Source organism: Branchiostoma belcheri, unplaced genomic scaffold (genome assembly GCF_001625305.1).
Source record: "Branchiostoma belcheri isolate BF01 breed outbred unplaced genomic scaffold, Haploidv18h27 scaffold76, whole genome shotgun sequence".
NCBI lineage: Eukaryota > Metazoa > Chordata > Leptocardii > Amphioxiformes > Branchiostomatidae > Branchiostoma > Branchiostoma belcheri.
In genome coordinates, this window is record NW_017804420.1 from 277,238 (window position 1) to 295,064 (window position 17,827).

Here is a 17,827-nt window from a genome sequence, read left to right on the forward strand (position 1 = left end):
CCTATTTTGAAGTAACAATCTAGAATTCTACAAATTGCAGGTTTCAAGTGGGTATTTTGAGCCTGCACACTGTTGCTAGGGCTTAGATATAAACAAATAAACACACACGTTCCTATCATGGGCTTAAGATACCACTTGCGTTTGCAGGTTAGAGTGCAGGTAAAATTAGAGCTGTGCGGGTATTTTAGATGTCTACCTGCACCTAACCTGCACTGGTCCATGTACTGGGTATATGCAGGTTAGTGCAGGTAAAATTGGAGCTGTGTAGGTATTTCTGATGTCTACCTACACCTAACCTGCACTGGTCCATGTACTGGGTTTATATATGCACACATAAATATAGATGGATTTTTATTTGCAGCATATACTTTTAGAATTTACTGTGTTGTATTTTCCTGAATTGTATAATTCATTTCTTACAACTGGCATGTTATTCGAATTGAATTCTCTTGTCCATTACAATCAAACCTGTAGAAGTGACCACCTCTACATAAGGACCACCTGCACAATGTGACTACATGCACTTTTTAATGGTCCCTTAGATAATTTTCCCCATTGACACAAGCATGAAGAATCCTGTCCACCTCTTTATGTACATAGACCAGATTTTATCGGTCCCCTGAGTGATCTTCTTGCCTAGTTTAGACTGTATTCCACTACATGCAAATGTTTGCAGTTCTTTTTTTGGACCGAAACAAATGCATTTCCCAGTCGACTGAAAGCTACAGATTATGTGTAATTTCCTTTGTCCAACATACATTTACTGACTTAAAAGCAAATCTGCTATGTACAGGATCTAATTATGTTGAACAAGAGCAGAAAATAGCCCCAAATGAAGTAGAAACCTCATGATTGCTCAAGTAATCACTATCAATATTCCCTACAAATACTGTAGTAACTGCCATACTAACCAAAAGTAAATGAAACCTTTCTTGGTAATTACACTTACTAGTCCTTGTTGATCTTTCCAACTGAGATAAAACAAACCTCCCTATCACCAGTGTACCTCAATAGTGGTGATTTTGTCCACACAGTTTCTAACCTCAAGGTACAACAAGCATTTTTGTCTCTTTTGTTGAAGACAACCAAAACTCAAAACCGATTTGTGACGATGCAGTGAAAAATGTGTACAATGTGACAGACATGCAAAGGAGACAAAATAGCAAATCTTTTTTTTGAGATTGTAAACTCATCTCATGCATAAAGCTACGACAATGACTAAAGGACATTAGAGTTGTGCAGTATAGTTGTGATCAATTGATGCATCTTCATCCAACGTTAAGAGCTTTAGTCATTTCTGAAGAAGGCCAGGCTATAAATTATGCACAGGGGTCGCTGACCCTGAGCCTGCTCCAAAAGGTGTCTTCCTAAAAAGGTGTGCATCAGTGACTATCAATCAACGCAGGGGTAGACATTTGTGTGAATTACTTTTCAAAAGGTGTGCAAAGGGGCTAATAATATAAAATGGCAGTACTGTATTTTGAATAGCACCAACATACGAATCAAAGGTACACATTTCTGATGGCAACCTAGGGTTTAAAATTGTATATTTTTCTTTATAGCTGCACTGGTACATGTAACACAGAAAATTACCCGCACAAGACATAATTTAGCTTACAGATCATACACTAAAAACTGTTCAGAAACCATTGCTGTTACTTATTTATCATAGGTGGTGACAGTCAAAGCACAATGCTTTAAAATTCACATACACCTACATGTATATGTAAACCCAGTACATGACCCAGTGCAAGTTAGGTGCAGGTAGACGTCAGAGATACCCGCACAGCTGCAATTTTACCTGCACTAACCTGCATATATGCAGGTTGGATTTCAAATGCTCAAATACAAAGAACACTCAGTACAGTATACTTACATCCTCGCCAAAGGAGTACACGCTTTCCGACCCTGTTTCTGTCGTCCAACCGTTGGACGCGGAAAACATGCTCTGGTCGATGGTCGGCGAGGACCTCCCGCTGCTACTCTCGACGGACGGCGCGACATTGTACTGCCGTATTGCCTCGTGGACGGTCCGGATGTAGTCGTTTGGGAGGTCATCCTCCGGCTTCTCCGGCAGAGGGTGGTGTGAGATCACCTGGCTTCCTCGCGAAATTCCCCGTCTGTGAAAAACAGGAGAACAATCAGGCATTAATATGACTTACAATTTTCATGCCTGAAGTGTATATCATTGGGCTAACGCCTATGTATATCAGTCATTTTGTAGGGTTGGTAACAAAAATCATGACCCTCGCATGTCCAGTACACCCGAATATCAGAAACAACAAGTTCTGCTGCAGTACCAAGAAAAGCCTCCGGGGAGTCCAAAATCTAACTGTTTCTGCAATAAGTCAAGGCCCAACAACGTACCAAGTTCCATGACAATCTACCCAAAGCTTCTTGAGTTATCATGCTAAACCACAAAGAGTGACACATACAAACAATACCAAAAACATAACCTTCTTTACAAAGGTAACACATTTTCCCAGGCACCCAGTGTATGCAGGTGCGGCACTGACATTTGTCTCCCCATACCAATGTAGACACGGCATCAAAAACACGACTACTAACCCACAGTACATGCCCATACTGTCTCCCGATTCCTGTCCAAACTTGAGAGCATCTTCAACGACACCAGTACATTGTACCTGACAGACACTAGGTCTGTCCCCATAAGGCCAGAAATCCCTCTGTACCCTTTGACCTTTTGTCTCATAATGGCCAAGGTCGTGCTTGCCAGGATGGATCTGTCCAACTCTTCATTATCCCAATCTTCTCGGCTTTCGGGATGAAAGCCGTTGACGCGGCAGTGTGATCCGTAAATGACTGATCGTTATGACAACACAACAAAATACGGGCGTTCACAGGCGTCCGTTACTGGGTAAACAGCACTTCTTATTTAGAACCAGACGCATAAATTTTCTCACATTTATGATGAACGTCATTTTAAACAATAATATTATCATTTGTTCTTTATGGTTGTATTTGTCTTACATTTGACAGTAACTAGGATTGGTAACTACATATGCACCATATATTGCACCCTCCTTATATAGTTACTGTAATGCAGTGGAATAGTATAGTTACGGTAACTTGTACTGAATTTATTTATCAAGATTTACCACATTTGAGGAAGGATTGACATAAAAACAAGTGGCTATCACCTTTTCAAGATGACAAGCCAGAGACCAGACTGTAAGGTTTGAATCACTCACACTGGGAAGGCCCCTGCTCTTTTCATTAAGTATGGCACCGTGGGATCTTTAGTTTAACAATCATAATATTGCTTGAGGTATGGCTCTCTTCAAACACAGAACCTCTGCTTGATGTCCCATAACCAAAGCCAGGTACTCATTTTCACCTGAGTTGAGCAAGCGAGGAAATAGTTGCCTTTCCCAAGGGCATAACACTGGGGCCTGTCAGGGATTTGAACCCAGAACCTTCAGAGTCAACAATCCTAACGGCAAGGTGGTCTTGTCTGTGAATGTTAGGGACACAAAAATACCAGCACAGATCCATGCCTAACCAATGATTACATCAAACAGTAAGCGTGGCGTCACCCTTCACACATGACTAGATATTACATAAGGAAAAGGAATGCAGAGATAAGCACTTTATCTGTGGCTTTAGAAATGTTGCACTTGTGCCAGTGTACCAAGCATAAACAACCTGGCTGAAATTCCAGGCTTGGTGACAACCTTACAAACCATGGCTGGCTGGCTTCCTGTAGTTACACAACTCACAAAAAACATGACTTATTCATTTCCATCACGTTTTGCGTCCACGTGAAATCCCCGCGGCTTTCTGATACGGTAATTGTCTACGCGAGAGGCACGAAGACAGCCCATTGAAACTGGCACGCGTAAATGATTCATATGCTGCCAAAACATGAACTTGTGCCAATTGTGTTCTACATGGATGCAAGTGAAGCCATGGATACAGCCTAACACTAGTAACAGAGGCATATCTTTACAGATACGCAAGTACATGCTCTGAGATGCCATGTTATAAGTGACGGTATTTGAGAAAAATGCATTATTTTGCCTTCCTATTACTTCATACAATGTAATTATGATAATGTATGGGTCTGCTTTTGGAAAGAAGCTGTGTTATAGCCAGGTTCTGTCTTTCCGTCATTTGACAGAATTTTGACGCTCATGACAGACAAAAATTTTACGAAATACATCATTTTCAACGGACACAAAATCAGCGTGTAAGACATGAAAAGAAGCGTCATTAAACTAAGTATTGTCTACCAGCAAAATGCAGGAAATAGTGTTTCAGAGGGTCAAAAATTCTAAACCTTTCCTTGCGAGCATGCCCCTGGACCTCATGGTCTCAAAATTGAGGTGACAGAAAAAAAATTCAGGCTCACTAGACCTCAGATCTTGGGAAAGATTAAGATTCAAATCTAGGAATTTCTTCAGAGAAATATGTTGCCACTATGCTGTACTGCTAAATGTTTGTATATTCTGAGTGCTGTCTGTTTTTCAATGTTGGCTTTGAGTGTATTTTGGATGGGGCTAAGTTACAGCTCAATGCACAGCTGCTTCTCTATACATGTCATCACACACCTGAACTGGCTTCCCAGACTAATACTTACCCTCAACAAACTAAAGCCTGTCTGTTCAAGGGGACTCTCCTCTTACACACACACATCCTAATCCAAACTGCCCAGGGTACAGCACAGACACTTTTCAATTTTTAATGAATGCCTTTTGTTGAAAAGGGTATAGACAGATGCCGGCACATTCAGGACCTTTCAATGTCACGTTGAATGTCTAGTGCCAGAGTGCTTTGAACACACACGCACATTTACTGATGAATGTAATCTACGAACTCACCCAACCTGTTCTACAAGAGCAAACCGTGAGAACTTTTGTTGCAGTTCAAGTCATCCAATGCAATTTTAAGGTGGTAAAATGATTATAATTCTGGATGAGGAAATCTGTCTGATATTGACATTTACTGCAGTTTCTTATCATTTCATAATTGTACTAAGTTGTAGCATTAAAAAAAGCTATGTCAGTCCGATTTTACCACTAATAAATTGCTAGCCTATACTATGATACAAGCAACCGTTTTCCGTCATTACATTTTTGCCTCACACGTATGCTATGGGATAGGGTTATATATAATAATGATCAGTAAATTGACTTTGAACACCTACAGTAGTTTTAGTGCAGCATTGAAAACACCTTCGTGTGTAAGTCAGAGATATATTTTCAATGGAAAACCTTTTACACTAAATTACAGTCATGTGGTTTTATTTTTTCACGGTTTGCGTGACCTTTCTACTGCAAGGCTCGAAATTCGTTTTTGGGAATAGGTGCACCTAAAAACTTAGGAGCACAAAAATTTTTTTTGGGTGCACAGCTCAAATTTTGGGTACACTAAGGTGCACATGCACCCAGTATTTCGAGCCCTGTACTGCGAATTTTTGACATCATGAATGTCTATTCCTTCCTTGTATGACTACTGTACCACAGAAGTTAAAAACTCCTTTTCCCTCCTACCATGAGATATAATCACTTGGAAATGTATTTACGGTAGGGCTCGAAATTCGTTTTTGGGAATAGGTGCACCTAAAAACTTTGGTGCACAAAAATTATTTTGGGTGCACAGCTCAAATTTTGGGTACACTAACTAAGGTGCATATGCATCCAGCATTTCGAGCCCTGTACTGCGAATTTTTGACATCATGAATATATTCCTTCCTTGTATGACTACTGTACCACATAAGTTAAAAACTCCTTTTCCCTCTTACTATGACATATAATCACTTGGAAATGCATTTACGGTAGTAATAACAAACATGAATGGCACTCTGGGCGAGAGGGTATCTCTGTCAGACAGTTAACACAGCTGTTTTCAGCCTGGGGACTTGTGCCCCTGTAGCCAGTGGAGTGTGGAGGGTCATCCCCTGGTGTTGTCTTTTCCATTTGTCACGTTAGTCAGGGATAGCCAAGCATGGCAGCACAAGGATGGCAGCTTGCCAAGTCACTAGTAACATTGGCTATGGAGAGGTAACATACACATTGCTATAGACTAGAAACACACAATGTAGATTGGCTATAGACTAGTATTGGTACTAATAATGTAGATGGAATATACACTAGAAACACAAATGTAGATTGGCCATAGACTAAACACATGTAGACTGCCTATTGACAAGTAACACACATGTAGATTGGCTATAGACTAGTAATATATATGTAGATAGCTATAGACTAGAAACACACATGTAGATTGGGGAGCATAGACCAGTAACACACATGTAGATCAGCTGTAGACTGATAACACACATGTAGATTTGCTAGACTTAAAACACATGTAGACTGCCTATTGACAAGTAACACACATGTAGATTGGATATAGACTTGTAACATACAATTTAGATTGGCTATAGACTAATAACACACATGTAGACTAGCTATAGACACACATGAATCTACTGTTTATATAAAATTAGAGAAAGATCTACTAGTATACAGTACCTATGAATTGCATCTTCAAAGGGCTTAACTCAGTTACTGAAGATGATGTATTAGTATTACATCAGGAATGGACCTCTGAGTCTGACTATAAATAGTCTTCTCCCGTCAGTTACATAATACTTTGATCCTTTGTCCGCTTTCATAAACGTAGCTTAGAATTTGAACATCTAAGACACCCATATATACACCCGGCTTATATAACCTTAGTTTGTGCACTCTCCAGGGCATATACATGTAACTAGAAGGCAAGCTGAAGTCTGGCAGGCTGCTATAAGGGCAATTTAATAATAATATATTCAATACAGGAATATACATGTAACCTACAGCACTAATATTTGTATTCACAGACTTATGCCGGGTCAATTCATTTACAAGCAAGGAAACGTTCTTCCAGACCTCTGATATATAGAATATATGAATTGATACAAATTTATCCTTACGTTGTGATAGCTGATTTTCTCAATATTTTGCATATGATTAATCTTTTTAGTCTAATATTACTTGATTGTTATGTTGGGACACCACAAATAATCTGACAACTGTTTTTCTCTGCCCTTTTTGGTTTACTGTTCCTCATAACGTTTCACTTAGTGTAATGTTTTGTTTGATGTAACAACATGTCAAGAGGACAATCCAGGGGGGGGGGGTATTGCATGCAAAAATATTGAAATCTAACCCTCTTAGTCTGAAACACTATTTCCTGCATTTTGAGGGGCAAATTTTGTAGATTAAGCTTACTAGTAGATTAGTTAATGATATCTCTTTCCATATCTTCAAATGCCAATTTTTGTCTGTCAAAGATGATGGAAAGGGCAAAATTTTTGTCAGTCACTAGTGTCAAAATTCCATCAAATGATGGCTAGAACACTGTACTAAACCCATCTTAACTAGTATCAGATGGCCTTGCCCCAGAAGTGTAATTGTGTGCAGAATCTACTTAATGCCAAAAGATGTCAATTAAGGGATGGGCATGCTGCGGGGATGAATTTTGTCATTTTATCACGGCTATCTAATGTAATTGGGTCGGCATAAAGAACCACATCATTAGTACCTACACGAAAATCCCATCACAAAACAGGTCACAGCAGATAATTCACAGAATCTTGAATAGAAAACTTAACTCACGTTTCACAAGCATGAGAAAGATTCTACTCAATTAAATTTTGTGGTGAGATTGACTTTACTCTTGGAAAATCCTACATCTATTCAAAAATCTATTTCTATTTGTCCATTTCTATTTCAATAAGCAGATATGATCTCCAAATTGAAATATTAAGTGAATGTGCAAACGTAGGACTGAAAATACTGAAGTCAATTTGGGGAAATTTTAGGCACAATCATAAAATGGTAGGATACAAACACTCTATGCATATTTCTGACTCGAAATGTCTATGTATATTTTTATGATTATATAACACAGATGTACTGTGTAGTACTATTATTACTATTGCTATGGAGAGTGATATTTATCCCATAGTTCCGGCACATTTTGACAGTGATCTCAAGCTACTGGTATGTGCCATAATTCCATAATGCCATAATTCCGCCTGTCATTGCCATGGCCAGACAATATCTAACAAAACCATAACATGAATTTTGATGATTACATAACACAGTAGTACTAGTAGAACTGTCTCTATGGAAAGCTAGATTTATCCCATAATTCCAGCACATTTTGACAGTGATCTCAAGCTACTGGTATGTGCATAATGCCATAATTCCGCCTGTCATTGCCAAGGCCAGACAATATCTAACAAAAGCATAACGTGCAGGGGAATAAAATTCCCTGCCTCAAATGCAAGACACATATAACGTCCGTATAAAGATAATTCTTACCCCTCAACGATGAGGAAAACCCCGGAATGGGTGGAGCTACCGGAGCTGCAGCGCATATTTTTCCATCCCGATTGCACCATGAGCCGGTCTATCTGTGTTAGCAGTCAGGATAACTAGCACCATGTGGTGTGCTGTGCCACATCGATGGCCCTGGATTCAAAATATTCAGCCTGGCTCCTCTCAAGTCAAGTCTCCCTTGTAGCAACAGTTTCTCTCAATCCCACAGTCAGAGGCAAGCCTAGAGGCACTGTACCGATGATATGACTAGTACATCAGGCAGGCAAAAGCAGAAGCCGGGGTACATGTGGTGTGCTGTAGCACATCAGCCTGGATTCAAAATATTCAGCCTGGCTCCTCTCAAGTCAAGTCTCCCTTGCAGCAACAGTTTCTCTCAATCCCACAGTCAGAAGCAAGCCTCCAGGCACCCTACTGATCACCACCAGACGTATATATGACTAGTACATCAGGTAGGCAAAAGCAGAAGCGGGTACATGTGGTGTGCTGTAGCACATCAGCCTGGATTCAAAATATTCAGCCTAGCTCCTCTCAAGTCAGGTCTCCCTTGCAGCAACAGTTTCTCTCAATCCCTCAGTCAGAACGGTAAGTCAGCACCAAGCCTAGAGGCACTACACTGATCACCACCAGACGTTATGACTAAGTACATCAGCCAGACAAGGGTTTGCAGGTACATCCACACCCTCCCGCCATCTCCACATGACTGCACAGGACTGCACCACTGACAGCTGACAGGTAAACATATCCCAGCAGGCATTGCAGCCCACCCAGATGAGGAGGAGCCAAAGGAAACCCAGCTGATAATGTTTTTTCTCTCTAAGTAAACACTGCTAGACCCTCTGACCAGTGGGATTTCTGTTATTTACACTAGCTACTCCCTAGGTGATTATCATCACTGAGGTATAATTGCAAGGCCAGAAATGATATACGATTGAAGGGAAAATAACGAGATAATCCCTAAGTGATAATTATCATCACTGAGGTATAATTGCAAGGCCAGAAATGATATATGATCGAGGGGAAAATAACGAGATAATCCCTAGGTGATAATCATCATCACTGAGGTATAATTGCAAGGCCAGAAATGATATATGATCGAGGGGAAAATAACGAGATAATCCCTAGGTGATAATCATCATCACTGAGGTATAATTGCAAGACCAGAAATGATATACGATTGAGGGGAAAATAGGAGCATGTAATTGGTAAAAAAATGAATTCCATGCATTCTGTCTGTATCTGTATAGCGGGTATAACCGACTTTCGGCGTAACACACCAGCATTATCGTTATGATTCAATACGTTAACAAAAACATTGTAACAAGATCTTTGATTCTTTATTTACGAGTATTATCGGTTTATGTGAAGGAGAAATGGTAAGGTTTTACTTAGGTACATGCCATTAAGTATCCCTAACAGGGCTGTTTTGTGTAGTAATCCCCAGTTTGTTGGGGACATGCCATGGGAACTGTACATCCCTAGTGTAAATTCTACAGCACAAGTCTAGAGATCTGGCCCAATTATTCAGCAGAATGTTGTGTTTTCAGCTCAGAGGCATCCACACTTGGCTCATGTCATGATCAATAGTTCCCTTTTTCTCTGACCAGGTGCAGACTGACACAAGGTTTGTAAAATTGTCTTCAGTTATCCAACGTTATACTTTGAAAACAAATAAATTCCAAATATATCTGACAAATGACATCCCGTCTGTATTTTTCAAATCTTGTTTTGGAAAAAACATCTTAGGCCACATCAATTTAATTTCTTGGTTAATGGATTTTTCTAGAAAAATAATGGAGCAGGCGGGCGAAAAAAATAAATAAATAAAAACAGGTCTAGGCATCCTATTATGGTCCAAAATGGTACAATAGGAGCCATGAAGCCAACACTGGTTCAAAATTGAATTTGGAACTTTTAATGATACCACTGCATTGAAAGATGGAATAACTGTAACAACTAGGAAGAAAAGGACTGTTTTCAACTGTTCAGGGCAAAATATGAGCATTTTGCAGTTGATTCTGAATTTTTTTTGTGTGCAAATCAGAAAAAAATGAAGCAGGCAAATCTGTTAACCAAGAAATTAAATTGGTGTGGCCTTATGCAACACACAAAATTCTGATGCAATGTTGACCAAACACCCAACTGAAACCGTGGTTTTGCGTAGGCGCAGTGCATTCTGCTCAGATGTACTATCAACATGTACACATTATGCTGAATACCAATAGGAGTTAAAGTAATTGATCAAGCTGACAAGGATACCCAAAGACCTGACATAGGGGGTTGTGCAAACTGTTTCCTCATTCTAATAGTTTGTGCAAACTCTTTTATCCTCTGCCCGTTCTGTATCTTTTTGTGAGTCTAAAATCTTTGCCCAACATGTAATTGTCATTGAACAAGTATGAAAGGGGTGCTAGTGTCAGGGAAATGACAACAAACCGACAGTGGGTGTCACTGCAAGGCAAAAGAAAAATGTCCAGACTGTAGAAAATGCCTATCAAGTACTAATTATCTAATTCCAGCTCAGAAATTCAGTTTCAAGTACCGCAGTTATCTACAAGGATTGAGGTGTTCAAAAACAATTCCTAGAACTCTTGTAGAGTGGAACTCCCTGCCAACAAGTACAATAGATCAATCAATCAATCAATCTTTATTGCGCAACAATTGCAATGGATACAATGTATGGCAAGTGTTTAAATCAAAAGATAACAACAATACTAAAATCTACTTAAATGATGCTTGCAGTTAGTGTTACACTCAATTGTAACACTATAGCAAAGACTTATGCTAGTAAGTATCTATTGTTCTAGTGATTGGGATGTTAAGTTTTATTCTTTATCTCATTTTCGTACTATACATGTTCAACAGTTGTTGCCATACACTGTCATGCATTAAAATATCACACCATGATTGGGGTAAAAAGGAGAAAGCTGAGAAAGGGCATGACGTCACTACAACAGTAATCTAACCTCAGTTACAGTAATTATCACATAGATGATAATAGTTCAAACCCCTTCCCACACCAACAAGACAAAAATTATGTGTTTATAGCTCTAATTTCTGGGACAATTCACCCTAGTCTGGACCTAAAGATGATCATGATAGAACCGACGAATGGTTATTTGCTACAAGCTGAAATTAGTGAAAAGTTATTTATGGTTATTTAAGGGGGTCAGATCAAACCATTTACAACCAAATGAACATAAATATCCAAAGAAGACAAACAAAAAATAAATTAGAATTTTAAAGTGTTTCAAATCTACAGTAGGTAAAATTTTATATGGTTCCAAATTTGTGGTTCATCCATCTTTAATGATTTGGGTTGGTGCCCTGTATTTAACCAGACCATCCTATAATGACCCAATCATACCTAATTAGTGCTAATACATAATTCATGACACTGAGATGTACATTTTGAAACAAGAGCCCAGCGGCAGGCAAAAATCTGATGGTCGGAAAACTGCGTACAGTGAGCGAATTTTTTCTGCGTGTATATCAGCCTGCTTTGACGTACGTTTCTGTATCTGTATAGCCGGTATAACTGCCCTTCGGCGTAACACACCGGCTTCGCAGGCACGCGGCGCTGCGGCAGCTGGCTACATTATACTGATCGACCTGTTACACACCCTTGAATATCTAACTCTAGGCACTGTTTAAAGCTATCTAATGACAATGCCCCTACTGTACTTGGTGACAGTGAGTTCTAGTCTGCAATAGTTCTATAAAAGAATGAATTTTTGAATACCTCAATCCTTGGTTGATAACATAACTTTCCAACAGTATACCAGCCTTCAGGCCTCAAGGTTTTGTATGATCTGGACATACGTCAAAACTGGTTGAAAATATAGAAGTCCATTTGAGACATACGTGTCATTCAGAAAGTGGAGGTGCAAAAATATGTGCGTGTTTAAAAGCTGGAAATACAGCTGTTAGCCATATTTGTTTACATTCTCGTATTTTGTGGTGGTGCCACAAAATAAATATCGTGGTTTTATTGCCAGCCATAAATGTCAGGTATGTGAGATAATTTCACAAATATATTGAAAAGTGGAAGTAAATTGCAATCATAAGAAGATTTTTTTTACATTAAGATACTCTAATTTCTGGTGCAAAAATGTTACATGACGCCCCTTTAATTGCACATAAACCCCTTTAAAGTTGATTTGGGGTTCCACATTTCTAGTATCTTTGAAAAAAACTTATTTCAGAATGTAGAATATGCTGAGCAATGGTAACACACATGCTTAAGTACCAAAGAATAGTTTTGTATCACTTTCACAGCCATAACTGAATGGATGGCCAGTCAGCACCAAGGTAAGGTTGCTGGCATGCCTCCATCTACCCGCTCATAGAAACATGCATTACCTATGGAATGTCTATGAATTGAACTATTGAACCGATGTTATTCCATAAATCCATCGGATCAGCAGTGCAGAAAGGCTCCACAGAGACTGGGCATTCTTCCCTCAAATCCCCCAAGGTTGTATCCAAGAAACAAACGTTAAAAACATCATATTTTATTCATACAATTAACTACTACAGAGGCGGGCGTGCCAGGCTTGTTGCACGCTCCCCTTTTCTTCTGCACAATTACAGAATTAGGCGGCAGAACGGATGGCAAGGCCACGCCACGTCTGTGTGTTATAATAACATTGCGTGAGGCGCCGTGAAAGAACATGCTACAAATACCAACCATATAACCTTGTCTGTTAAAGGCACCCAATCATATTTCGAGTCAGTAAAATGGGATTTTCAAAGCCAATTTTCTGGTATGCTTTTTTATGTAGTACGTCGAATCAACCCTATTCCATAGCATACAGATACAATGGGATAGTAATAGGTGCACTGGTGCACCCAACCTAAAAAACTGGGGTGCACAAATATTTTTTGGGTGCATCACATGAGATAAAATAAGTAGAATGTCAGCAAAAACTAATATTTCACTTCTAAAGAAAAAGTACTATAACGATGACTTTATTATTTTTCTGACACTTGGATCTTAAGAATATACTGTATACTACTGTACATTTAACATCTTTACATACATAAACCTACGAAAATATTTGGGTAAGTTGCATATGCACCCAGTTCTTCGAGTCCTGCAGTAAGATTTAAATAAATGTCTTTCATTATAACTGCTTAACAGCAACCCATTCATAGCCTGGGTGCTATCCGTTTTTGTGCCCAGAAACCTATTCATACACACCTATATAATACACACCTATACAATACACACCTAGAAATAGGTGTCAAAAGTTCATAATAGCATTGTAGGAAACAAAATGTCAGTATTCTATTTTTGTCTGTGACATTATTAATCATTTTCCTTTTTGTCATAATTCATCATTCAGGTGTACAATATTTTCCTCAAGCGTCAAGTATAGACAAACAGTTTGCACAGTTATTCCTTACTACCTGTTTTGCAAGAAGATATCTGGGTTTCAATCTTTCAAACTGCAACAAATGTCAAACACAGTTGTATTGTTTAGGAAACTTCTCAAGCCAAGGATAAAGAATGATTCAAACAAAAATGTGACGATTGAAATACTACAAACTTCCTGCAAAACAAGCACTGGGGCATGACTCACAAAACCAAACAAGTGTGCTAAAGTCTGTGTTACTTGTAGTAATTTGAGAGTTAGGCTGAAGGGATGTGGATACAGTGCCCCCTAGCAGATTTACTTTGAATAGCATGTAAATGTACAGTAGGTTATGCTCACAATCAAAGAATCACCAAGATGACTACTACTAAGATGTTTGTAACATCCATGAAGTGAAGGTGCCAAAATATGACACCATACATAGCTGTCAGCCATGTTTGTTTACATTCTGGTATTTTGTGGTGGTGCCACAAACTCAGTGTGCCTCGTTTAGCGATAATCACACGTCAGAAATGTGACATTACTGCACGATTACTTTAAAAGGTGGAAGTAGATTATGACACAAAGATTTGTTTCAATGAAAATATTTCATTTTTTTTTGTACAAAACTGTTACATAATGACCCCCGAACATATAACCTTGAAACCCTTTGTCTAGAGTAGTGACCTGTCATTGAGTGTTGCTAAAAATAAACCCTTCCCACAAAGAGCTACAAACAAAAGAAACTTCTGTGACACTGTAAACCAAGTCCTGGTGCTTTTACATGTAAGTCAACACACCATATGACCAGCGGATGCTAGTTTATCTCGAATATTGTTACTTTAATTTTTGTTTCTAAATGTAGCATCTCATATCTTATAATACTACAAGTCATATGGTAGTCTTACAAATAGCCCTTACAATGTAACTCAAAAGTGTGCCTTCATACAAAGGTAACTGTTGACACAAAACATTTGAATGTATCGAAGCAGGTAACTTAGTTGATGAGTTTCAAAACTTAGTTACTACGATTGAGATAATTGACTTTACACAGTAACACCTATTCAGGGAAGGCCAACGGAAGTTTTCCTGTATAGAGTTGTTAAAATCTTTTATCAAAATCTATCCAGTTGCTTCAGTGACTGTCTTTTTCAGTTACTGTGCAAATATCTTCTCTTTCATAATCATATATTTCTACACTAATTTTTGTAGTTATGAAGATATCTGACTATAAGTTTCAAATTCTAATTTTAAATCTGGAACAAGTGCTAATATTTCAAATATAGAAGTGCCTATAATAAGTGAACAGTCTTCACTGTAAGTATGATATGCAGTTCTATGCAGAAAAAAATATTTCGAGCCTTGCATGCACATGAATGTTTAGGCCACACCAACTTAATTGTTTCTCGGATTCACCCTGTCCATTTTTTTCTGAGTTGCAAAAAAAAAAAGATTTTAGGTTCTGAATCAACTGAAAATGCTCAATGAAACTTGAAAGACATATTTTGCCAAAATATTTGGCCCCAACGGTTGAAGAAAGTCCTTTTCTTCCTAGTTGTTAAAGTTTGTTAATGTAACAATGCAACTTCTTTTCATTAAAAGTTCAAAATCTATTGTTACTTTCAATCATAAACCAGGCTGGTATGTTGACTTCATGGTTCATATCGTAACATTTTCCGGCTATCATGGGGTGCCTTGGCCTGCTTTTTTTAAATTTTATTTCTCCCTGTCGCTTCAATTTAACAACAAATTAAATTGGTGTGGCCTTACAGATGATTAGCTGTTATGTGACTGAACCTTCAAGTCAGTTTAACTGGAAACATTAAATTATGTGCTTAGGCAGAAGTGGCTGAACTTGTATGGAATGTAGGGAACGTTTGCGTGTGTCGGCTGACAGACCAGGATGTGCTCGGCAAGCAGGCGCAAGGCTGGCGACACTAAATACTGCAACCTAGCAACAAGAGAGGCACAAAACATGGCAGCCAGGCACTGCCGCCATTCTCTCAGCACTGGGAGGGTTACTTTCAAATGTTGTTGTCTTTTGTTAAGTACTGAACGTACAAATTATGCAGTCAAGTGAAATCACTTGGATACAAGATACTTTGGTAGCCAACATTTTCAAGTGCTTGTCTTCTTTTTTTTGTGGTGACCGTAGTTAGTTGCTTCGAGAAATAAAAATCTGTCAGAATAATCTTGCAAAAGTTGCTGATCCCTTAGAAGTATTACAGTAGGTATTGAGGTGAACTGTCTTTTCTGTGATCTGAAGATATATGGGTCCATTTTATGGTATAGGTTCTCTTACAACTGAGACTTTGTTATGGCGGTTAAACACTGAGAGGATATTTGGGTAGGAGTCACTGATCATTGAAGCATAGCCTTCACACTTAAAGTCACCTGTGAGTGACGAAACAAAGGCAGCGGACATCCAATATGATCTACAATATACTGCCTTTCTTGTCGTCGTCACTCGATACCCCCACGAAATCTCTCTGTTGTACCCAAAACACGGTCACCTAAAAAGTCAATGAGGTGTCAAAGCAAAGCCCTCTTCACGAAAACACGGCGCGATTAACTCGAACACGGAATCGTCCAAGATGACTTACCATCTGGACCTCTCTTTTTACCATATAGAAGACAAATCTTGAAAAATGAAGGGGAAAATTTAGACAATAAACTTTTAATAGTAGCATTGCAGCGTCTGCTTCAATTTGACACTCAGTCTCACTTATCCAGGAATGAGTAATGATCGTTAAACGGAAAACCTACTTAATGGGAACTTGTAGCGCACAACGACATTGTTCGTAGGAAATTGACCTATCCATGGGAGGCTTGCATTCGCTACTTCGGTGTCCTCCGCGGTTCATTCACGTCAATGGCGGCGGTTGTGTAGCAGGATACGGACACAACACACGCACCGAAATGGCTGTTTCGTGTTTTCGCAAATAACAAAACAGATGAAACCAATAGCTCTGATGAGGGATTTGGGGATGACAGTGCAAGCCGGTACTTCAGATAACATTCTCTGACATAAGAATGAAGCAAACCACTGTACCACCTTTTTATCAAATCTACAGCTTCTGGAAATATCAAGAGCATTTTGCACAACATAGTACCTTTGCTAGAGCTCAGAAACTAGAAACCACGTCTAGCATAATAATAGACATTAATAAACAAGGACAACAACAGTATCATGTCAACTGGAATGGCATTAATTTTGCTATGTTATAACATCTTAACTGCTTTCATATCTTTTGCAGTTTAGGTAATTGTTTAATTAACATTTTCTACATTTCATAAATTTTCACAATCTTTCCCATTCCCAGTGATGTATCAGCTTTTACCAAAACTGTACTGTTTTGTCTTTTGGTCACGACTAGTACTGTTATATGGCAGGAAGGGAGGAGGAAAAATTTATGATATGCGGGCAATCTAGAACTGTAATGCTAATTTATTACATCCCAAAGCTGCCACTCTTCCGGCTTATATGGCTGTATAATATAAAGCCTCCTGAGGTAACCACCACAAATAGAACTAAACAGATACCATGGTGGTATAGCAGGAGGGTAAAACAAAGCAGATCCCAATATTGTGCCCTTGGTAAAGACCCGCTTTACACACACCATTTCTAAGTCGACTTGGCGAAGTCGACTTGCTCAAGTCGTCTTTTGATTAGAATGCGACTTGAGTTGAATTATTTCTCTTTACACAGGGAAATTTTCACTCAAGTCGACTTGAAAAAGTTATGTGTAAAGCAGGCCAAAGACACTTTACACCTATTTCCTCACTCGATTCAGGTGCAAAAATGAGTACCTAGCTTCGGTTAGGGACATCCTCTCGGATAGGACATAAAGCCGGTGGTCTGATTCTACAAATGCGGTAAATTTTAATGAATGAATGAAAATTTTGAGTGGTAAAAATTGGAAGGGGGAATCCTTCAAAGAAAAGCCTGAACTGTTTTTTAAACTGAGACAGTATCATTACAAGCAGGTGAATTATTTTTCTAAATTCTCAATGTATGGTTAAGTGTACTATTTTTCTGCCATGATGTTTTAGTTCAAGTGATATTTGATTCTAAAGTTAACAAGATTTTAGAAACTCTCAACATAATTCAAAGTGACCCGTGTC

The 17,827-nt window shown here is 38.8% G+C and overlaps 1 protein-coding gene across 2 annotated transcripts in view; it reads right to left on the reverse strand.

The window, feature by feature from the left end:
• Positions 1 to 17,827, reverse strand: part of LOC109485507 (protein FAM149A-like) — a 42,048-nt gene that overhangs the window by 11,100 nt on the left and 13,121 nt on the right. Inside the window, exons 1-2 of one of the 2 annotated variants that reach the window (XM_019789193.1) lie at positions 8,331 to 9,060; positions 1,877 to 2,120 (exon numbers count right to left, since the gene is read on the reverse strand). In XM_019789193.1, coding sequence (XP_019644752.1) covers positions 1,877 to 2,120; positions 8,331 to 8,410 — 324 coding nt within the window. In that variant the 5' untranslated portion in view covers positions 8,411 to 9,060. Of the gene's footprint in view, positions 1 to 1,876; positions 2,121 to 8,330; positions 9,061 to 17,827 lie in introns of those variants that run through there. The other variant, XM_019789194.1, reaches the window with a different exon arrangement.